This window comes from Equus przewalskii, chromosome 19 (assembly GCF_037783145.1).
Source record: "Equus przewalskii isolate Varuska chromosome 19, EquPr2, whole genome shotgun sequence".
NCBI classification, from domain to species: domain Eukaryota; kingdom Metazoa; phylum Chordata; class Mammalia; order Perissodactyla; family Equidae; genus Equus; species Equus przewalskii.
Genome location: NC_091849.1, coordinates 32,106,652 through 32,129,317, shown reverse-complemented (window position 1 = coordinate 32,129,317; position 22,666 = coordinate 32,106,652). Strand labels below are relative to the sequence as shown.

Here is a 22,666-nt window from a genome sequence, read left to right as displayed (position 1 = left end):
CTCCCTGCTGTGTCTTTTGAGCTGAGTCATACTGCCTAAGTACACACAGGTGGTTTGCTGTTTTATTATTACATTTTCACACAGGGCTCATTCACTGAGTGTAGAGGCTGGCCGCAAAGACAATGTCCCTCCGTAGCAGGGTAGCTGCTGTCTCCATCTTGGCACCTAGCACAGGCTCACCTACCAGGCGGGCTGCCCCCCGCAGTGAGCGACACATCTCAGCCAGGCGCTGGATGCAGCGGACCACCAGGCCTTCGGGGGTCCCTGAGAGCCCTGCCAACTCGGAGAAGGGCTGTGGGGGAAGCAGGGTGTGGACTGAATGTGGTAGGCCTGGGCAGCCTCTCTCCAACCAGCTGTCCGCAAACCCCCAAACCCCAGTTACTTACCATGCCCCGGGCCCACTCATATACAACCTCAACCAGCCCAAAATTCAGCTCCCCCACAAATTCCTCCACTGTCTGGTTCAGGCCACAGGCCACTTGGACTTCACCAATCCTCTTGGCCACAGCCCGGACACGTTCCACTCCCTGCAGATGGGGAAGGAGAAGTTAAGACCTGCCTTCCCGTTCCAGGACGAGGGAGGCCCAGATCAAGGAAGAAACCATTCCAGCTCTTAGGGGCACTTACAGGGCTGGAGGTCACTTGGGGAATACCTGGGGGTGGGGATTGGGAATGCTGCAGCCAAGGGAGGGAGAGATGGGTGGGTGTCCCATACCTGTTTGAGGGTACTTGGAAGCTGATCCCCAGGGTCCCCAGAGCTCTGGCACACCAGGCCAGAGAGTAGGGCTGCAATCTCCTCGGGCCGCAGGGCACTCAGGGCATTGTCGAACATGAGCTCAGTGAGGAGCAGCTCATGGCTGCTCATGGCACAAGCCACCCGCCCTGCCAGCTTCACGGTGCCCGCGTCATCTACATAACCCAGGGTTCGGAGCACCTGGAAGAAAGATAGTGGGTGTTGGGAGTCTGCTGTCTTCTCCCTCACTTCGCCCCAGGCCCCAACCCATCCCTCCCACCTCTACTCGCTGGTGGTACTCAGGGAGCAGCAGCAGTGACTGATCCGACAGCAGGAAGCTCAGCCGCTCCATCTCCTTCTGTATCTGCATTCGCTCCCGCAGCTTCAGGTACTGCAGAGTGCCACCGGCAAGAGCATGTTAGCCATCTCGCCTTCAGCAGGGGCGCACTGAGGACAAGGGCTAAGATGGGAGCAGCCAGTCTACAGGGGACCAGAAAGGAAAAGCCCCCCTCTTAGCTTGGGAGCTGGTATCCAGGGACCTACCTGGGCAGGGAAACGGGGGCTGTGCACACACTGAGCCCCCCGGATCAGCTCCTCTAGCTTCCGGGCCCGGAGACCTCCCTCTACCACTGACACATCTTTGAGCTGCAGGTCGTTGACAGGGTCGAGGGTAGGCGGTCCTGCTGGGTAGGCCTGCGCCAGACGCAGCAGTTCCTGGACAGCAGTGGTCACAGCTGCCAAGGGAGGCTCCTTCCTGAGGAAGGAGCAGGTCTTGAGACCTGTGGCAGAGGCTTCTCTTCCTAAGAGCCCCCCCTCAGACCAGGGGAGTTTCCTCAACCACACCTCCCTACCCCCCATTACATGGTCCCTCCCCAGGATAAGGGCCTCCCCAGCATCTCTGACTTGAATTTCGGTTGCTGTCTCTTGCTGAAGTCCTCCAAGATCTTCTCCCCGTTCACCCGGAGCACCTTGGTGGTGATGGCAGCCACATCTCCTGGCTGGAGCTTGGCCACAGTGTGGTCACAGGGTCCTGTGAAAAGGGGAGAGCCGGGTGAGATCTCACCGTGGACCCAGGCATCACACCTGCACTCCTTCAGGAAGCCAGACATCTGCCCCACTGTCACCTTCAGGCAGGAACAGCTTGAATCCCACGAGGTCATCCGGGTAGGGCACATCAGGGGAGGCTGGCCCCTTCTGCTGTGGGTCCTCAGACATGGGCTTATCACATAAGACCAGCGTTGTGAATACTCTGCTGGTGGAGTTCGAGGAGACCTAGGGGAGGTGGGGAGCCAGGCCAGGGTGATGTAAGGAGTGGACATCAAAGGTAGAGACCAGATCCGATCCCACCCTCAGGCAGGGATCGTGAACAACCCACCAGGGATAACCAAGTCAAGCAATGAGAGCAGACTTCAGGGATGGGGGGTGGGAACAAGAGGGTGAGCATGAAGTGGCAATGATGGGAAGGAAAAGAGGGCAAGAGGGGAAAATAAGAGCACTGTGGTGACTGCAAACTGCCCCTAGGCAAGTGGGGAAGCCGGAGATAGGACTCGCTCCTTCCTTCCTCCCTCCCTCCCTGCCTCCCTCCAGGTCCAAATTCCCATCGCCCTCACCTGCAGGATCACACCCAATGCGTTGTGATGCTCCTGATTCTTCACAACAACCACCCTTCCAACTGAGAGAGATTTCAGCCCATTCACAGAATCTATGATGCGTCGCTGAAGAACAGGGATGTGCACGAAGGGGATAAGGGAGGAAGCGTCACAGGGGCACTGGGACTAAGTTCAAGAGTACCCAGAGGGTCACATTCTCTTCCTCTCCTCCTCTGTCACTCCCCCAGTACTCACATACACTCACCTGGATCAGGCCTTGGGTCTCTGTCAGTTCCTCTCCCCAGTTGTAATACTCAGGCAGGTCAACCAGTTGGCCAGTAGTGTCAGGCTCCTCCAAGGCCCCCAGCCTCTTGGTCAGTTCAGCGAGAGCCTGTTCATGGGCCTGAACGGAAGCCAGGGGAGATGTGAAATAACAGTCTACAGGCCCAGTCTGCTACGCCCCCACCTTCACCCCCCTGGCCTCTAGATGCCCACCTCTTCCCAACCTGGCTTCCCTTGTCCAAACTCCTGCCCAGTATACTGGTCACTCCAGCCTCCCTACCTTGCTGTCCTTTCGGGATGGAAACTCAGAGAAGCTCCTCTTCATCATGTCCTCCACCCTGAGGGCATCCACCCGCAGCAGGTTGAGGATCATGGTGTACGTGAGGCGGAACTGGGACTGCAGCTGGGATGGCTTCCCCTGGGCCGGGTCAGAGACGTCGGTGAGATCAGGCAGGGCCTGGCTGTTCCCCAGCCAGCCCTCGTGAGACTGTCTCTACTCCCAGCAGATCCAGTCCCAGCTCTGCAACCAAGGGACTAGACAAACTGTTCACCTCCTCTGCAAAATAAGGGGTGAAACTAACTAGACTATCAAAGATCCCATCTAGCTCCGTAATCACAGTGGAAAAAGACTAGAGGAGATGAGATTCGATCTCATCCTTGGATTTGCTCAGTCCTACCTTGGCATCTCCCAGGCAAAAGAAAAAAACGGAGAGGGGAAGAGCGGTGGAAGAGAGGGAATCCAGTAGGTCCCCAGAGCCAGGGCCCTCCTTGCTGGCCTCATGCCCAACCCAACCCCCCACACACACTCACCATCATCATGCGGTGCAGGTCTGCCATTTCAGGCACGCGGCCCTTGCAGAGCAGGATGACAGTGCCTGTCGGGTCCAGGCCCCTCCGGCCCGCCCGGCCTGCCATCTGCACGTACTCCCCAGGGAGCAGGTCCCGGAAGGTGGAGCCGTCGTGCTTGCGCATGGAGTCAAACACCACCGTTCGGGCCGGCATATTTACACCCATGGCGAAGGTCTCTGTGGCAAACAAGACCTGGGACAGGGTAAGAGAGGATCAGCAAAGAGGCTATACGCAGACACCCGCCCTGGCCAACCACATCTTACTTTGTAGCCAATGCTAAGTAGGCACCAGGCATGGTCTCAGAGGTCAACTCGCAGGATCTCATTTAACTCTCAAGGCAAATCTATAGAGTGGCTACTATCATTTTCCTCATTTTATTTATTTAACTACCTGTTTCTTTACTTTTACCCCCATATCTCACTCCCATCCCCCAACTGTCAACCATCCCGATGTATTTAAGGAGTATCTTCTTGTGTGAATCCATTCTTGCAAAATGTGTCTTGTTTTGTGCATGTGTAATTCACAATTCACATTAAAGGCAGTTCTGTATCTCTTCTGTTTTTTTACTTCTTTTCCTCCACAGAGTGTTTTCGACATCCATCCCTGCTCCTGTGGTTATATCTAATCTATTTGCTTCCAACTGCTGCAGAACACTCCATGCAGTGTATCCCCTACATTTACCTACCTGCTCTCCCAGTGAAGGGCACCTTGGAACCACCAACACCCTGCCACAAGATTATAGCCAACAAGAGAACAGACATGTTCCCTCATGGACCAGGGTGAGAACCTCTTTGTGGCATATATCCAGGAATGGAATTTAGGGTCAAAGTGTATGTTACACTTATTTTTTTAAAGAGTGCCAGGGTGTACTCCAGACTGGCTACACTTGTATGAAGGTTCCTATAATCCTGCAGTCTCCTGTGTCTTTGACAACACTTGGCATTAACCAGTTTCCTAAATTTTACCCATCTAGAAGCTATAAAGTCCTATCTCTTGAGTATTTCAATTTGCATTTTTCTGATGACTAATAACTTTTCATGTACTTGCTAGCTTTTTGGGTTTCTCTTCTAAATACTGCCTGATCATGTCTCATGCATCCCCATTTTAAGATGGGAAACCTAAAGTTGAGGAAGGTTAAGTAATGTGCCCAAGGTCACACAGTGATGGAGCTGGGATTCACACCCAGGCAGTCTGGATCCAGAGCCCAAGTTCTTAACCACTGCACTGTCCTGCCTAAGCCCTGCCCCTCCACCCTCTGGGCAGCCCCTAAGGGGGCACTGAGTGCACTGGTGAGTCCCTCTCCACCAAAGAGGGCACCTTGACCAGGCCACGGCTGAAGAGCATCTCCACGATCTCCTTGAGGATGGGCAGGATGCCACTGTGGTGCACACCCAGGCCGCGATGCAGGAGCTCTGACATGTGCAGGACCTGCAGGGGGCCAGGGCCCATGGTCAGGGACTATGTCGTGGAACACCCTATCCCCACCAGTCTCCAAGTCCCCCCTCCACACCTGAGGCAGCTGGCGGTCAGAGCCACGGAGGCGAGCAAGGCAGCGCTGGAGGAAGAGGTGAATCTCACTCTTCTCTGAGCTTGTGGTGAGGTCAAGGGAGGTGAGGCCCGAGGCCTGCTCATCACAGCGGCCCCGGGAGAAGGTGAAAACCACCACGGGCAGCTGTGCACGGGTGCGGAGGGAGGCCAGGAGGGACAGGTACACCCCACGGTCCTGGGAAAGGGGCAGAGGTTGAGTCCCTGAACCAGTGGGGGCCAAAGTAGGGGGAGGTGAAGCAGTGTCAAATCGAGCAGTACTCAAAGCTCAAGTCCAAACCCCCGGGGCATGAGGGAAGAAAGGACAGGGGAGAAACATGTGGTGGCAGGTACGAAGCCTGCCAGTTCTCACCTGTGCAGGCCCCCCCTGATGCGTAGGCTGCTTGGCCCCGAAGGTCTGGGCGTGTTTGCTCATCCGCTCCTTCTTGGCCTCCACAGCTGCGTAGTACCTGGGGCACGGGAGGGCAGCGATCACAGTCACACCCAGCTGAGCCAGCCCTGACTGCCCCATCCCCGGCTTACCCCTTTGTGTGGAAGGCACCTCGGGAGTCCAGCAATAGGAAGAGCTCCCCCTGGGTCTTGGGGCTGTTCCCCGTGAAGAGATAATGCTCCAAGGGGACGGGGCGAGCAACAGTGCTGATCACATAGATCTGACGACGCTTCAGTCGCCTGAGTGGGGAGGAGAAGACAGCAAGTCAGGGGTGGGAGTTCGAGAAGGAACCCATATCCCTACCACCTTGCCCTCTCTGGCTCCCCCCAGTCTTTTCTAGGAGCCAGACTGGAGGGTGACCCCATCATCCCATCTCTCAGCATGCACAGGGATCTGGCCCAAGTGGGATCTCACAGCCGCCAGTCAGACATGTTCCCCACCCCCAAGGCCTGACCACTCTCCCTGCTGTGGTAGTCTTCATCCCCAACCTCAACGAGAGAATACTACAGCCTCCTTCACCCAGGCACCCCAGGATGCATGTCTCACCCAATCCAGTCAGCAAATTCAAGGGCATTGGGGACAGTAGCACTCAGAAGGATGATGGAGACATGGTCAGGGAGCATGATGAGCACCTCCTCCCACACGACCCCGCGCTGGGCACACAGAGGGAAGACAAGTCACGGGCAGCTCAGAAAGGGCTGCCCTTCTGCTCCTAGGGAAGGGGCACAGGGTTCCATTTGGGGCAAAGAAGGCAGTGAGGTTCCAGGGTGTGTGGAATAGGGGAGCTGAACTAGTCCCACAGGAGAGGACCGCTGGGATCTGGGGACCCCACGGACCCCATGCCCCTTACCTCAGCATCATTGATATAGTGAACCTCATCAAAGATGACCCACTCCAGGTCCCGGATGACATCTGAGCCGCTATACAGCATGGAGCTGGAGAGAAGAAGCTGAAGGGTGACTCCCCAGTGTTCCTGTCCCCACCCTCTCCTCAGCTAACATGCTCTCCAAAGAAGCCTCATCTTCTTGACCAAAAACCCACCCATGTTGAGTGCCCATCTCTCACCGAAGGATTTCTGTCGTCATGATGAGGCAGGAGGCCTCTGGGTGCAGCTGCACGTCCCCAGTGAGCAGTCCCACATCTGCAAATGTGTTTCGGAAGTCTCGGAACTTCTGGTTGCTCAGAGCCTTGATAGGCGACGTGTAGATGGTGCTGGGGAGAGGGCGTGAAGTTAGCCAGTCCCGCCACAGATTCGTGGCCACTATCTCCTCTCCCACTTTTAGCCCTCCCAGAAGCATGCCCCAGAGCTCTGGTGCCCTGCTTCTTCGCCCAAAATGCCCTCACATTCTCCTTCATGAAACGACCCCAGAAAAATTCTGTCCCCCAACCCCTTCCTATACAAGTGCAGGTCATTCTTCTAATCTTTCTCCCCACACCTTCTCATTTCTGTCTGGGCCTCTGTCCATTTCTCCCCCGAACCTCTCATCTAAAGGACAAGGTAGAGAGGTGAGGAAGAGACGAGACTTAGAAAGGATGCAAGAGAAAACAGGGCTGGCTGGTGAAGGGGAGGCCGGGAGGGGACCTGTACCGCGTCATGTGTTTCTGGGCAAGGGCAATGGCATATTCAGCCACAACTGTCTTCCCAGCAGATGTGTGAGCCGCAACAAAGACTGAGTCGTGCCGTTCCAAGTGCAGGATAGCCTGTTTCTGAAACACATCTGGCTCAAATGCCCACTGTAGGAGACAGAAATAGATGGGGGCTGAAGAAGGGAGAGAGGCCTTCCTGTGTCTGGCTCATGGGGCATGCAAGGCAGAGAGGAGAAGGCCAGGGCAAGGTGAGGCTGAGACTGAGGTCCAAGACTGGCCTGGAAGGCATCTGGCCTCTGGTGGGGAGAGGAGGCAAGGAAGTGGGCTGGGAAGAGGTCAGGGAGCATGTGAGGACTGGGCCACACTACCTGGAAGGCCGGCTGGGGAATGAGGCGGTAGAAATCACCAACTGGAGAGGTGACATCCACAGGAATGGCCCACTGCTCCTGAGGCGGGGGTTTGGGGGGCTCTGGGGGAGATACAGCTGTAGACGCTTCCTGGAAAAGTCGTGGGTAGGAGTGATAAAGATACAGCCAGAGACCCCTCCGTTACCACTCTTCCCAAAAGATGCTCCAGTCTTCCCCTTAGACCCAACCAAGCCTACCCTCTCTGTGGCAAGGCCCCTTCTTTCCTTCCTTCACCTCCCCAAACCACCAACCTTCAACACCAGGTCCTCCAAGCTGCTTGCTCGGGCCAGGGGAGCACTGCAGGGAGGGGCTGAAACAGTGTCCCCTCTGGGACTTCCTGGCTGTCCCACTGCATCAGTCTCATCCTCATCGCCCCCACCCAAATCCAGGGGCTCCAGCAGACGGCTGAGACTGAGCAACCCGGAAGCTGGAGCTCGGTGATCTGAGGAGAAAGGCAAAAAGGGAGACCTGGTCATGTCCATCTCTGTTTTATAGGGGAAGGGCACCACTTCTACACTCCCATCTCCAAACTAAAACTCACCTTTTGGTGCAAAGTCTACACCTTTCTTAAAGCCAGGTGGAACAGTAAGAAGATCTGGTGCACAGGGACAGAGAGAGAGAATCAGAGCTACTGCACAGTGTTGTACAAGTCCTACATTACACAAACCTAAAGAAGGCCATTCGCAGCACAGACATTGTAGATGGGGATATTTGTTGTGACAGTTTTCCGAAAGATGACAATAAAGTTGTTAGAGCAAATCCTGATTTTCTCAAAGGCATGGAAGGGCTAGCAGCAGCCCAGTGACAGGCCTGGGCCCCTCTTCCTCAGGGCCCAACCTCCCAAGGGTCCATCCTGGCACCACCGCACCTTTCTCAAAGTCTATCTCCTCCTCGGCCTCCTCCCGAGTGCTCAGATCTGTTATGGTGGGCTCATCCATTCCACCTGGGAAGAGGTTGGACAAATAGGGATTCAGGGGGTGGTGGTGATATGGTATGGGTGGGGAACCCTTCCCTGGAGACTGAGAGCTCCCTCTCCTAACATCCCATTTCCATAAGAGTCACCTGGCCAGAAAGGGTACTGGGTTGGATTCCCCCACAGGGACTGGGAGATGGGCCCTGGGGGCCGGCGAAGAGACAAGGAGGTCGTAGCCGACAAGTTTGTATTCTCCAGCAGGACCTGAGGCAAGAGATCAGAGCTCCAGTGAGACTAAGCTTGCCTCTGACCCCCTTTTTCCCAATGCTGCTTCTCGTGGCCCCTGACCTCTTACCTCCTTGTAGCCCAGTATCTGGCCTGTGGTTGGGTGTCTTTGGGCCTGTAAGTCGGAGGGGACTGGGGCTCCCAATGCGGACAAGAGAGACCAGGGATCCATCTTCCTCTGCCATTTTCTGGAGAGAAGGAAAGTAATTTTAAGGTCTTCTGTCTCCTCTGTCCCAGCTTTCTTCAGGGATCCATCTCCCCAGTCCAGGCCCCTCCAGACCCCTCACCGGGCTGAGTGCTCCACACCATGCAGAGGCAGCCAGGCTGGAGATGACAGAAACAACTGCTCTGCCTCTTGCTGCAGATCTGGGGCACAGGGAGGGAGGCCATGGGGAAGCTGGAACAAGGGCAAGATGAGAGGCATGAGGTAAGAGAGTAAGACACAGACAAAAGAGAAGGTGATGGGATTCGTGTTTAGATCAGAAATGGTAGCTGTCCTGGACAGACCCGGACCATCAGGCTGCAGCAATATTTTCCAAAGGTTGTCTTGCATTACAGGACAAACTATATGCTACTGAATTACCTGGGAAGGTGGATAATAATTTCGGATTTTGGATTTCAGAATCTCTAGGGTTGGACCTCAGACTTTATATTTTTAAAAAGCTCCCCCACTAATCATGAGGCACACTGAAATTTGAGGATCACTAGTTTTAGGAAAAGGGGTCACAGACCTAAGGATGAAGAGTCAGGGGCTCAAAGGCTAGCATCTCAGCCACCAGTAAGTGCCCTGGTGCTTGGAGGCATGAGGGGACTCCGGGGGAAAAAACACATTTGCAAGAGCAGTTTTCAGAGCTAAGGTATCCCTAGCGCGCCCTGCTCTGTCCTCACATGTGCTCTGACCTACAGCAGGTCCACTAGGCTGAGGTCTGCCCACCACCAGTCCAGGCCTGGATGACAGGTGTCCAGAGATAGGAGAGTGAGGTCATGCTAGATCCTATTGTGAGGAGGGTGGAGGAGGTTTTAAGCTCAATGCGGGTTAAGGGTTAAGGTCCAAAGTCACTCACGGTGCTCTCTGGAGCCCCAGGCGCATTCAGCAGCTCCCAGCGCCCAGTGCATCCCAGCTCCACGGCCCGAAGGGGCAGATCCAGGGGATCTGGGGGAGGTAGCACTACGGGGGAAAGGTCAGAGGTCAGGGGTCAAGGGTCAGTCCCTGTCTACCCCTTCATTCCACCCCCTCCCCCTCACCGAGTCGCTCCGTCTCCATCATTCTGGAGCCACGGCAGCGGCCGGGCAGCCCGGAAGTGCAGCTAGGAGCCGTAGGGTAAGCCCCGCCCCGGAACGGGCGGAAGTGGAGGCGACTTCCGGCACACAGGCCACCGGGGGCTTGGGTCGGTGCTACTGAGGGGCTGACCTGAGCTGGTAGAAGGCCGGGCGGAAGTCTACTCCTGGGCGGCCTTGGTTACCGCGTTCTCCGCCCCTGGCTACGTCATCGCTCTGAGCCCGCGATCCGCTGCCTGCGCGGGCGCCGCCCGAGACTGTGGGGCCCCGGTTGCCGCCCCCTCAGGTAAGGCCTTCTCCTTCTCACCCGTCGCCCCTTTTCTGCGAGCTCCTTCTCTCTTCTTACCCTTTTCGTTGCTCTGAGAGCACTGCGCAGGTTCCACTGCCGTCTCTGCCGTTCGGACCCCGCGGTTGCCATACTAACCCCAGCGCGGGTAGGGGGGTCTGGTGCCATCGTCTTGGCGACGGAGCGGGTTTTTCTCCCTTCCCGGGCCACGTGGTGCCCCAAGGCGCTGGTGTCCGTGATTTCTGAAGAGAGGAGGGAATGCTGGTTGATCCCGATGAACGGGGGCTTGGATGGCAGTCTGGTTCAAGCAAGGGGTAGGGAGAGGCAAAAGACAGGAGTAGGCAGGCTTGGAGGGATGGGGCTGGGTACAGTATGGACGGCGTGTGAACCCTGGGCGGTAACAGTGGAGAAAGATGTCTTGGGCCCTGCCCCTGAACCAGGAGCCACCATGTTGGTGATACCCCCCGGACTGAGCGAGGAGGAGGAGGCTCTGCAGAAGAAATTCAACAAACTCAAGAAAAAGGTGAGGGAGTGTGTGTGGGCATAGCCCAAACTTTCACAGACTCTGCACTCTGAGAACACCTGGGGTGAGTGTGAGGGGATGGGGGGGGTTCTTCCAGCTCATACCTGGAGACATATCACCTCTCAGCGGAGCTTCAGAGGTGGGCTTTTCCCAAGTCTTGGTGTGTGTCTTCTCTCTTTTCTGTGCAGTCTGCCATGGAGTTGTCTTTCTTTCCCATGGCTTTTAGTACCATCTAAGACCTGGTGATCCCCCAGTTTGGTTTTTCCAGTTGCATCCAGTGTCTTACTAATAATCTTCAGCTATCCAAAATTGAAGCTATCCTCTTCCTATCTATTTGACTCTAGTTGTTTTCTTGATCTTCCAAATAAGACTGACCACATTCAGTTCTCCTGTGTGTTTGGAATCAGAATTTCATCTCTGACTTCTCCACGATCTGCATAGCCAAACATTTGCCAAGTCTTCTTGATTCTTCCTTTGAAGTAATTTCTCCCATTTATGTTTTCCTGTGTGTTCCATAGGTCAGGTCTTTGCTGATGCTCACCTAGACTGTTGTAATGGTCTCTCAACAAGTTTCTCAGTGTTTTTTTGGACAGATTTCTTCACTCCTGTCAAAATCATCCACAGAAAACACAGAACTTTGTCCTTCCTCTTCTCAAAAGCCATAAGTGGTATCGCATTGTCCATAGAACAAAGCCTTAACTTGGTGTTCCTTTCTGATTGAATGGAACCAGTCACTAGTCCCAAAACTTGCATTCCCAAAGCCTTCTTAGCTGCCTCTTTACCACTCTATTTTCTGTGTCTGAAATGCCCTTTTGTCTCAATCTGTGTTGTATAGATTCTACCCAGGGCCCAGTTTAATAGCCACTTGGCATCAGAAAGTCTTGCTTGTTCTCACCAGCAAGCCATCTGCACTTCTTACAATCATTATTGACAATTTGGTCTGTTCATTTTATTTCTCAGATTGTAAGCCTCTTGAGGGGAGGAACTGCATCTCATATTTTTGCATATCCCTGTTACAAAGTAATGGTGTGTCCTTGTTAAATAAACAGGCGATGGATGGACGAAATCCTCAAGAAAGACACTTAGACTTACTTGCAGCTTATATCCTGGGGCTCTGGTCCATGATTGAATTCCTTGTATTCAAATTCGAAAACAGACCCTGGAAAGCCTCTGGATACCATGGTTTGGATAGATTGGGTTTCCCTGGTTTTGTAGATGATCTGGGGGACCATATGTGAGAAGCAGGTCTGCTTCGTTGTAGCACTGAAGGGCACCATTTGCATTGTTTTCTCTGAGAAAGGTGTCCCCTGGAGTGATGTGCCCAGGGGCCTTGGGAGAGGACCTAGCCAGGGACTGGCCCTCACTGACCCCTTTCTTCTCACTCTTGTTCCCAGAAAAAGGCACTGCTGGCTCTGAAGAAACAAAGTAGCAGCAGTACAGCCAGCCAAGGCGGCGTCAAACGCTGTGAGTGACGGGGAAGGGAGATGAGCTGGAAGTGGGCAGTGCTGGGCTGGCCTCTGTCACAGCCTGGCCAACGTGCCTCTTTCCCTCGCCTCTCCAGCACTGTCAGAGCAGCCTGTGGTGGACACAGCCACGGCAACAGAGCAGGCAAAGCAGCTAGTGAAGTCAGGAGCCATCAGTGCCATCAAGGCCGAGACCAAGAACTCGGGCTTCAAACGTTCTCGGACCCTAGAGGGGAAGTTAAAGGTGAGTACAAGCGAAGGATTGTTCAGAGGACCCTTGACTTCAAAGGGCATCCCTCCAAGTTGGAATGGAGGTAGGTTTAGGGGAAAAGTAATACCTATTCAGTCATGGACAAATTGCTGTACTATCCTGAGTTTCAGATTTCTTATCTATAAAATGAAGAAACAGGATGATTTCTAAGTTCTTCTGCGTTTTACACGTTCTGTGGCTCTATCCCACCATTTATTTGAGCTCTTGGATTGTATTACTCTAAGAAGTTGAACAGACTGAAAACGTCATTAGGTTCAAGAAATGTCCAGATAAGCTAAATACTTTGAGTATATTAGGTTATTTGTAAAAACCACATACTCAAGTAAGAAACATACAAGAATTCAAAGGAAAAAAAAGATAGGCCAGAGGGTGTCAAGAAGAGAGTGAGGAAAGAAAGAGCCTTTTTGTCTCATGGTTAGGCAGCGTCCTGCTCCCACACTGAGGTAAATCTCTGCCTCCTTCCCAGGACCCTGAGAAGGGGCCAGTCCCCACTTTCCAGCCGTTCCAGAGGAGCGTATCTGCTGACGATGATCTGCAGGAGGTAATGGCTCCTGGTGCTCTGTCCCTGAGGCTGGGGACTGAGGACGATGAGACACCCACATTTTGGGCCACATGCCAGCAACTAGGAACCATCTTAAATGTCCTTGGTCTCTTTTTCAGTCATCCAGACGTCCCCAGAGGAAATCTTTGTATGAGAGGTTAGAGTTGGATATAGGACTGGGTCCCAGTTGTTGGGGGCGGAGGGTGGGGCATTGATTGGGTTCTTGGGAGGTTTGGGGCTGGAGTGGAAGGAGCCGGGGCTGTGGAGGGAGTGTTGAATCTCCATGGGGTCTGGGAAGATGAGGTAAAGGCCCTCTTTGATCCTCACTGTCTGCCTCTCCCCAGCTTTGTGTCTTCCAGTGACCGACTTCGGGAACTGGGGCCAGATGGGGAAGAGGCAGAGGGCCCAGGGGCTGGTGATGGCCCCCCTCGAAGCTTTGACTGGGGCTATGAAGAACGTGGTGGTGCCCACACTTCAGCCTCCCCTCCCCGAAGCCGCAGCCGGGACCGCAGTCGTGAGCGGAACCGGGACAGAGACCGAGATCGAGAACGGGATCGAGACAGAGATCGGGAGCGGGACCGAGACCGGGAGCGGGACAGAGACCGAGATCGAGACCGGGACAGGGACCGAGACAGGGATCGGGACCGAGACAGGGATCGGGATCGAGACCGAGAGGGCCCTTTCCGCAGTGAGTTATCTTGGCTGGTGGGGAAAGTGACCTCAGAGAGGGTCCTACCAAGGTGGACCCTTCAAGTGGAGGGTGAGATGGGCACATCTTGTGACTGTGGGTCCTGATCCCATAGGGTCGGACTCGTTCCCTGAACGCCGGGCCCCTCGGAAGGGGAATACTCTGTATGTGTACGGAGAAGACATGACGCCCACCCTCCTCCGGGGAGCCTTCTCTCCCTTTGGAAACATCATTGACCTCTCCATGGACCCACCCAGAAAGTAAGAATGACAGTGGAGCAAAATGATAAGTCCTGGGAGGACCTGGGGTGTGAGACCTGGTGGAGGAAGCCAGCCTGTCTCCAGTGGCCTATTAGTAGTAGGTTTGGGTGGGTCCAGAAGAGCCCGTAGGCTCTCTACTGACCATGTTTTCTCTCATCCCAGCTGTGCCTTCGTCACCTATGAAAAGATGGAGTCAGCAGATCAGGCCGTTGCTGAGGTTGGGACTTCCCAGATCTGTTCTTCCTGTCCCTCTTGCTATTCTCATGTATTCTCTGTAAAATACCAAGAGCCAGGAGGAAATAATTTCCTCTTTACAGAGAAGGTGTCTCCCTGTTCATGCAGGAAACCTTAAATTCTCAGATCCCTACTCAGTGTACTCCTAGGATGACAACTTCTGGAAATGTTTCTTTGGCTTGTCTGTAACGTTCCCCCACATCCTCTGCCCCTTCCCCTCTTCTTCTCCAGCTCAACGGGACCCAGGTGGAGTCCGTACAGCTCAAAGTCAGCATTGCCCGCAAACAACCCATGCTCGACGCCGCCACTGGCAAGTCTGTCTGGGGCTCCCTTGGTAAGAACGAGATTCTTTCTCCCTCATCCTGTCCCCCGCAGCTCACCCCCTCTTTTTGTTCCGCTTGCCTGTCCTTGGGTTCCTTAGAGGTGATACAGATCTGGATTTGTGTGGAGGCTGTGGGAATGGGAAGGAGAATTGTCAGGCCCTCTGTCAGTTAGAGGTAGTTGAAGAAGGAGAGAAAAGGATTGAAAACGACTCCCAAGGCAATAACTGGAATGGGGAAGAAAGTGGATGCAAGAGTCAGGTTAGTGAAAAAGATGAGCATCTCATGTGGCCTTGTTTGTTTTGAGATGGGGTGTAGTTGGTTTTGTAAAATAAGCATTTGAAATAAGGGATCTGGTACTTAGGTGTGAGGTGAGGAATGAAAACCTAGAGTCATCTACATCCCAGGGTGGCTGCAAAACGATAGTATCATCAGGGGAGACTGAATTTGGAGAAAAAAATGACCCAGGATTGGACTTGGGGAATATTCAGGGAATATGTTACAGAGGAGGACTGTGTTCCTCGTGCCCCACAATCCTCAGCCCTCCTGACATGTTAGGCTGAAGTTGAGGGTGCAGCAAAGGAGACAAAATGAGGGATCAGAGAGCTAGGCACAGCGTCAGAGGGGCCTGGGCCACTGAAGTGATCAAGAAGGAGCTTGGAGGAGAAGGAGTTATCAGCAGGGTCGAGGTACAAAGATCTAAGAGACTGGGGGCTGGTGGGAGGAGATTCACTCCAGCCCCAGAGTGGCAGGGATGGAATCCTTGAAGGTGGGGTGATGGGAGGGACACATCGGGTGTAGGGAGAAAAGAAGAAGAGGAAGGAACAACTCAGGGCTTGAGGAAGAATGCTTAGGGCCAAAGCTATACCCCACAAGAGTTCTCCTGATGGGCGAGTAGCATTTCTCAGTGTGAATAAACTGTTTTACCTGAAAGAGATTTTCCTGGTAAAGGAGTAGGCAGAATGAGGGGTTCAGAGCAAGAGTGGCCCTTCAGACTAAAGGAAGGAACCAGAAATGACCAGCATGTCAACAAAGGGCTACAGAGATTTTACTCATTTTTAATTTTTGACGTACTGACTAAAAGCGGTGGGTTAACATGATTTGCATGAGTCAACAATGACATTTTGGGTTTTTCTAAGAACAAAACATTAATTACAATATCCACATGTGCCGCAGTAATGGTGTGTGCTTCTTGCCAGTGGCGCTGGGTTGGCAGCCACTGGCCTAAGGGGGTTAAGGGGAGAGAGAGGCCATCCCAGCCACCAGAGGGCAGCATAGAAACTGAGCTTCCAAGGGCCAGAGGCCAGGACTGAGTTGGTGAGACTCTGGGCCTTGGGGCTCACCAATACTCTTCTTCAGACCTCAACTACTCCTTTCTTCCTTTCCTAGCTGTCCAGAACAGCCCTAAGGGTTGCCATCGGGACAAGAGGACCCAGATTGTCTACAGTGATGACGTCTACAAGGAGAACCTTGTGGATGGCTTCTAGGGAATGGAGCTGGATTCCGTGTGCCTCATCTGCCCCAACGCTGGTCTCAGTAAAACACTGAGGTGGAAGCTCACCCATCTCCCTCAGCCTCTGGTTTTTCAGCACTTGGGATTGGGATCGAGCCTTTAAAAACGGCTGTTCATTTTGATCTTAGTTGTAACAACATGGCCAGTGCACGTTCCCCACTCCCTCACCCCAAAAGGATCTTGAACACAGGTATTGTCGCAGCTGTTTTAATTTGGTCTCATGTCCCTTGCCAGCAGGAAACTCCTTATAGAAATCCCAGACCCTCGTCTTTGAGTTTCTCCTTGAGCCAGGGTAGCACTTGGAAGAGGTTGATGTGAAAGTCTCGAGCGTGAGCAGGCACCTGCAGCTGCCGCCTCTGGTCTTTACAGACATCCACTACGCCCCAGCTGATCACGCCAACCTGGAGAGGGCGAGGGGATGCCACGGATCATTTGGTAGAATTCCTTCCTACTCCTAGGAAGCACAACTACTCCGTTGCATATGAGCTGACCTAGAAGAATTAGACTAGGGATCCAGCTCAGTCCTATTCTCTCTAGGCCGGACACATGGCCCTAAGCCAGCCAGTTCAAGGAATAGTCCTAAGATGAGGCAGGCTCTGCCCACCCCTTTTCCAGCCACGTGCACTGTGCTTTCCTGCTTTGAGCCCCATGCTGACCACTTGGCATCTCCCCACAGGTAGGAAGGGGAAACTCACCTGAATGAAGCGACTCCTCTTGTGAATAATCAGGGGGCCACCAGAGTCACCTACAGGGTAGGAAAAGCTGTAGGGTAAAAAGACTCTTGGGCCTCAGGAACTTGCAGCACAACCACAGAGCCTTCTCTCACCTCTGCAGGTGTTGGGGTCAGCGTAGGGATTCACCCCTCCAGTGCAGAGGAACCTGGGGGTGACCACCGCAGAGATATCCTTGACTTTGTCATAGCCTGAGGCATATTGAGCATCTCTCTCACAGCTGGCTTTCTGTAGGTGAGGTGGGAGCATGGAGAAGGGTAATGAATAAAGCTGGCTTATGAGCCATTGGGGTCTAGAGGACCTCCTTAGGATCCAACATTCCTCACCTTTTCCCCATTCTTGATGTAGACTTCCTTCCGAACCAGCATCTTCTTCCCCTCCTTGGACAACTCAGACACAAACAGAGCTTTGATATCCTTTGCAGGGAGCAGTTCTTCCACTGAACAAATGGACAGACTGGATCATTTCAGCACTCTCCCTCCCCCTGCATTCTCTCCGTTGCCTTTGTTACTCATCATATGTCCTTCAACCCCTTTCTCTGATCCAGGAACTGGGCAGGGCTCATCTGCTCCTGCAGCTCCCTCTCATGTCCCACTTGTCTCAGAATCTTACCCTTGTGCTACTCTCCCTGAATATGTCTTACTCTGTTGCTGGCAAGTGGTTGACCATGGAAGCCTCAAAGCTTGATTTGTTCCCTCAGTACAGGGGAGACAGATGGGCCTGTTAAGGAGAAATGGGGAAACTCAGGGATGGCAAACTCTGAGCCTGCCCCAGTCTTCCAGCCGCACCTTCCCAGCCTTTTCTCCTTGGAGATCCAGATGCCTCACCTGAGAGTCTGGCCATACGTTAGCTTCTCCTTGAGCTTGATCAGGGCCACATCATAGTCATAAAATTCAGAAATGCCTTCTGCTTTTTTCCCATTGATGTTGTAGTTGGGGTGAAATAGGACCTCTGCTATCTCCAAGTCCTTCTTGTTCCCTCCTGGGGTGGGAGGAGAGTGGGCACCTCTGGACCACTCACTTTTCTGTGGGCAGCCTCCTGGCTCTGGCCCTGTGTCATCCCTAACTCCAAGTCTTCCCCATCCCTAACTGGTGCAAGGGATGGGGCTGTGTTGAGGACAGGTGGAGTGTGGGATCTTGAGAAAGAGGGAGGTGTTGCCTAGAGGGCATGGCTGGAACTTTCAGGATTGATCGGCTGCATCCTTACCCACGTTGACCTTGATTGAGTGTTTCTGGTCATCTACCGTGAAACAATGTGCCGCTGTCAGCACAAAGTACTCAGACACCACGGCCCCCATACAGTTCTCATGTCCCTTCAAAGGGCGCTGGGAACAGAACAGAGGAGGAAAGCTCAACTTTCATGACCACCACCATCTGATATGAACATTTTGCCCTTCCCCTGCCCCCATTTCACCCTGACCTCACCTCCCACAAGTCCCCACCAGAAAGACACTGTGCTTACAGTGACTGAGATCTTGGCCTGCCACGGTTGCTTGTCGTAGTCATTACCTTTCCTGTGCTCCCAAACCATGCCACACAGACCCAGAGTCCGGGTTTCATCTGCCAAGGAGGGAGAATGTGCTGGAAGCTGGGACACTTCCTTTCCAAATGGCAATAGCCTTTTGGAAAGGGACACCCACGTGTCTGGGGAGCAGAGGCCCATAAGGAGGAAAGGAAATGTGGGGGTATTTGTTTCCTTACATTAAGGGCAAGGAACCCCTGTGGTATAGAGCCCCAACTCTTACTAGCTTGCTGTCCCTTGACCTCTCTTGGCCTCAATTTCCACATCTGTAAAACGAGGGACTTCAGAAAGATCTCTGACATCATTCTGAGCTCTGTGATTCTAGATCAGGAAGTAGTCAGTGCCAGAAAACAAGAATAGTGACACTGAGATAGAGTAGGAGGAGTGAGAAAGGACTTCCAGACTGCCAGAGCTTCAGGGGGAGACAGGATGAGTGACTTTGTGGGACTTGGAGAGAGCTGAGTTTCCTGACCATCTCCTGTACTTTTCTGATATCTTCCTACCAAGCATTTGAAAGAAGACATCCTCCAGATTTTCCATGTCCTTGACTTTGAACACGTGTTGCTCTCCATCCTTCTTGGAAGCCAAAGCATTGATGTTCTCTTGGTTCACCAGAGGCCCAACCCCAAACACATAGATGTCTGAGGGAGAAAAGGGGAGAGTGAGGGCCTAGGCCCTGTGGCGGGCGGGGGAGCTGAGAAAGCAGGGTGCTGGGCCTTGGGAGATAAAACTCACCCAGATAATCCTCTCTTGGGTTTTTGCGATCCCTGCCAATGTCCAGCAAGTCACGGATCTCATGAATGACAGGGACTGGGTCACCACCCATGTTGTGCAAGCCTGCAGAAGAGACAGGGACCGTGAAAGGGGGAAGCAAAGAAGGAAGAGAGTCAAGGGAGATAAATTGGCTAGAAGTAGTGACACACATGGCTGGGTAAGCAGGTTGGGGAGGGGATGGAAGTGACAGATCACAGCTCTAAGGAGAAGGGTCCCTCCTTATAAAGGCTCACAGGAAAGATCAACATGGTGGGGGCTCTGAGCAGCACTCAGAACCCCAACAGTGAGTCTAGTGTTACATGTGGAGTTAGGGGCCACACACTGGTAGGAAAGAGTGGGGAGTCTAGGGCAGGAGACAGGTCCCTTCTGACCATCAGTCATAAGGAGGATGACATGGCGGGTGCGGTTCCAGCCTTCAGGGGGAGCGTTCCCTTCCCAGCTCATCATGCTGTATACTGCCTGGAGGGCCTTCCTGGTGTTAGTCCCTGTCTTCAATTTGTGATCTGTGGAAAGGGAAAAGATTATCACCTCACCGGTCTTTTAAGCCATCCTTGAACCCCAGAGGCCTATCAGCAACTGAGATCCCACATCTTTCAACTTGTTAAGTTGATCGTCATGTCACTGACTTCCCTTTGACCACAAAGTGACCCTTTCAGCCCCAACAGGTTCCCACTAAGCGCCATTCCCCCATGACCCTTCTGTCCAACCACAGGCTACAAAGTGGTCCTCCCTGCTCCTAAATGTGGTCTCATTACACCCTCCCCACAACACCCCTGAACTTTCTGGCCTCTCTGACCCAAAAGTTGACCTGCCATTCCCTTCCCTGACCTCTAACCTTCATAGCTGATTTCATTGAGCTTCTCTGTGACCCAGTCTGCATCACTGCTCCTTTCTTGGGACACTCTGATCAAAACTTTGGGGACCGTGGCATATGTCACTAGACCATATCTTGGCTTCACCCCGTAACTTGCCACCTGTGGGTGAGGGGAGCAAGGGGTCGTGGCATTGAGAGTAGGATACTGTGGGAGAGTTCAGCAGGTTTGCTGGGACAGGGACGGTTATAGTAAGAGACTCAAGGACTAACTGGTTACCCTGAGGTTCATGGAGGAGTCTGGGTTAAAGGTCAAGAAACTGCTTCAAGTAAAAGAGGAGGAGGACAGGATAGGACCTGGAGATTTTCAGAGGGGCTGGGAGCACCAGGGAGCTAGTACTGGCAGGGCTGCGAGGGCCATTGAGGGTCCCCACATGCAAGGGGAGGGGGCTCCACCTTCTCAATGAAGTCTCTGAGACAATTCTTGGCCCTTGTGAAGTTGTGAGCCCCAATGCTGTCTGATCCATCCAGCACCATGTAGATGTTCATGGAGCCTGAGGGGTCCAGGACAATCTTCCTCTTCTGTTGTTCCCCTAGGTGCCACCAGAGAGACTCAGGCTCCAGCACACATGGTCCTCCTGCCCCTTCTCCATTCTGCCCCAATTCCCTGCCCCGCCTCCCCTCTCTGCCTTCAAACCTGGGCTGTGCCCCTCCTCAGCCTCAACTCCTTCTATGGTCTCTGTCAGGGAAGACAGAAAGGCTTCGGCCACCTCTGCAGGGGTGTCATACATAAAGGAGTCTGGGAGAGATAAAAAATCAGGTCAAATATCTGGGAGGGTCTGGGACACAGTGACCAGAGAGACAGGAAGGGGATGCTGGGTTTCCAGGGTGGGAAGGCTCAAAAGCGAGGAAGTTCTACAGGGAGGTTTAGAAGTGAGGAAAGAGCTGAGTTGTGGTAGGAGGAGAAGACAGTGCCCTGGTGTGGGGACCTGAGGATGGGAGAGCAGGATCTGACCTGAGGGCATGGATCAAGGGTCACCTTGGCATGAAGGTTCCGTTCCACTCCAAGAGCCACCTTCCTGGCATGTTCGCCGCTGGGAGCCACGCAGAGTGAGCCCCCGGCTGCAGTAGTAGGTGACACTGTCTTCGAGGCGGTACTGGCTGCCCACCTTCCTTGTGCCAAGGGGGATGCCTGGATTGGGGCAGTACCCCGCTGCAAAGGCATGAGACCCAGAGGGCAAGGTAGAGCATAAGAGCTGTGGTGCCTGTTCCTCAGGCTGCAGCACAGTCAGGGAGAGGGTACTGTTGTCAGGGGAGGGGATGCTTCTCACCTCCATCATCGCAGATGGCTGTTTGCCCATCCCACCGACCATTTTCTTGGCAGGTGCGATTGGCAGAGCCGCGGAGAGTGTAACCATCATAGCAGCGAAAGGAGATCTCGTCACTCAAATTGTAGTAGGCGGCCCGGGGCCAGTACTCCCCATTCTCAAAATCCTGTGGTCTTGGGCAGCGAATTGCTTTGGGGGAGGGGGGAAAGTAGAAGTTACTGAGAGGGAAGGGCTGCCCTTTAGGGTATCCCTGCTGGTCTCAGGGACCCTGTCACTGAGAAACAGTGTCTTCTCAGTCCCACAGAAGCAGTGTCTACCCTCAACCCCTGGAGAGTCCCTCAACCTATGGGGAGTCCCACTTCTCCTCCCTCCCCATTTCTGAGTGTTCTGCTAACTGCCAGGGCTGCCTGGCACAGGGTGAACGCTTAGTAAAGGTTAGCTCCCTTCCTCCTCCCTCCTTCCCACCACCAGCCCTGGACAGCTCCTACTTGTTCAGCCCAACTTGTCCGCCTGCCTAGTATCAGTACAACTCTAACTGGACCTTGGCTGCCACCTGCTCCGTCCCTCTGCTCGCCCATGCCCACCCTCACTGCCCTCCAACCTCTGCATTCTGCCTTCTTGACAATCTTTTGGTCTTGGGTCTTCAGGGTGCTCCAGGACCCCGTGGATTTGCAGGTGCGAACTTGCATGGGGTACGGGTAGAAGCCAGAGGGGCATTTGTACTCCAGAGCCTGGCCCTCCTTGAGAAGCTGGAAGGAGCCACCTTTGATCTCTACTCCCGTCAGAGAGCAGGAGGCTTGGGGCTCGGCCACAGCTAGTGGCATCACACCCACACCTAAAGGGAAAGGCTGATGAAACCCATGCTCACAAGGCCAAGGAGAAATGTTAGGGGCAGAAGCAGTGGGGACCCTTTCTTACCTCCAAACAAGAGGCCCAGGACCAAGGGTACCAGGCAGAGTTGGGGGCTGAGATTGCTCCCCATGACGATGGAAGAAGGCAGGATTGAAGCTGGGACTGGGGGCAGATGGCCTATCCTGCTTGCGCTGAGTGTCTGCTTGGCTCAGTATCCAAGCTGAAACTCCAGACCTGAGCCTGGTTGCACTCCCTCCCCTGCCCCCCACAACCTCCAGCCTTTTATGCAATGTGTGTTCTGGCACCTGCAGCTCACCCCGCCTGCCCTACCCACATCACTTTCCGGAATGTCCAAGTGGGAGAGCCCCACTGAGCTGCCAGTCAAAGAAATAGAAACTGCACAAGCCCCACCCTTTGCTGCCCAAGTTCCAGGACTCTCCTCTTGAACACCTCCTCTCAGCCCCAGTTCCTCCCCAATAAGTTCAGACTGCCGTTTTAGCGACCAGAAATAAGGCCCCAGCTTGCTCCCCTGTTGACTCTGTTATGGAGCAGAGTCCAGGCACTGTTTGTCCAGCAGGGTCTCTGACCTGCCTTCCTGCAGTTCCTGGAATCATTCTGGCCTTCCCCTCCCCCGAAGCCAACCCCCAGGCAG

At 53.8% G+C, this 22,666-nt stretch overlaps 3 protein-coding genes across 3 annotated transcripts; 1 reads left to right on the top strand and 2 right to left on the bottom strand.

Annotated features, from left to right (window-relative positions):
• Window positions 1-40: 40 nt before the first annotated feature.
• On the bottom strand, window positions 41-10,000 carry SKIC2 (SKI2 subunit of superkiller complex). Its single transcript, XM_008538598.2, has 28 exons — window positions 9,866-10,000; window positions 9,685-9,788; window positions 8,908-9,017; window positions 8,691-8,808; window positions 8,485-8,599; window positions 8,291-8,365; window positions 7,964-8,017; window positions 7,674-7,864; window positions 7,384-7,512; window positions 7,017-7,162; window positions 6,494-6,640; window positions 6,279-6,363; window positions 5,975-6,081; window positions 5,521-5,667; window positions 5,351-5,447; window positions 4,964-5,176; window positions 4,771-4,881; window positions 3,415-3,645; window positions 2,885-3,022; window positions 2,588-2,725; window positions 2,344-2,448; window positions 1,858-2,005; window positions 1,637-1,763; window positions 1,277-1,487; window positions 1,014-1,124; window positions 716-934; window positions 387-527; window positions 41-292 (listed from the first exon to the last, which is right to left on the bottom strand). The coding sequence occupies exons 1-28, from the start codon at window positions 9,885-9,887 to the stop codon at window positions 92-94; spliced, it is 3,741 nt and encodes a 1,246-aa protein (XP_008536820.1). The 5' UTR covers window positions 9,888-10,000; the 3' UTR covers window positions 41-91.
• Window positions 10,001-10,045: 45 nt separating this feature from the next.
• NELFE (negative elongation factor complex member E) lies at window positions 10,046-16,186 on the top strand. The gene is made up of 11 exons (XM_008538600.2): window positions 10,046-10,184; window positions 10,625-10,707; window positions 12,102-12,171; window positions 12,269-12,414; window positions 12,908-12,982; window positions 13,102-13,139; window positions 13,327-13,670; window positions 13,786-13,930; window positions 14,093-14,147; window positions 14,396-14,498; window positions 15,874-16,186. Exons 2-11 carry the CDS (start codon window positions 10,633-10,635, stop codon window positions 15,969-15,971), a joined length of 1,149 nt encoding a protein of 382 aa, XP_008536822.2. The 5' UTR covers window positions 10,046-10,184; window positions 10,625-10,632; the 3' UTR covers window positions 15,972-16,186.
• Window positions 15,523-22,653, bottom strand: CFB (complement factor B). The gene is made up of 18 exons (XM_070585761.1): window positions 22,081-22,653; window positions 21,764-21,997; window positions 21,166-21,351; window positions 20,874-21,047; window positions 20,532-20,633; window positions 20,291-20,427; window positions 19,859-19,997; window positions 19,395-19,526; window positions 18,985-19,086; window positions 18,753-18,890; window positions 18,190-18,287; window positions 17,935-18,052; window positions 17,556-17,709; window positions 17,372-17,448; window positions 17,055-17,167; window positions 16,824-16,956; window positions 16,693-16,742; window positions 15,523-16,398 (listed from the first exon to the last, which is right to left on the bottom strand). The coding sequence occupies exons 1-18, from the start codon at window positions 22,142-22,144 to the stop codon at window positions 16,243-16,245; spliced, it is 2,307 nt and encodes a 768-aa protein (XP_070441862.1). The 5' UTR covers window positions 22,145-22,653; the 3' UTR covers window positions 15,523-16,242.
• Between the last annotated feature and the right edge of the window lie 13 nt (window positions 22,654-22,666).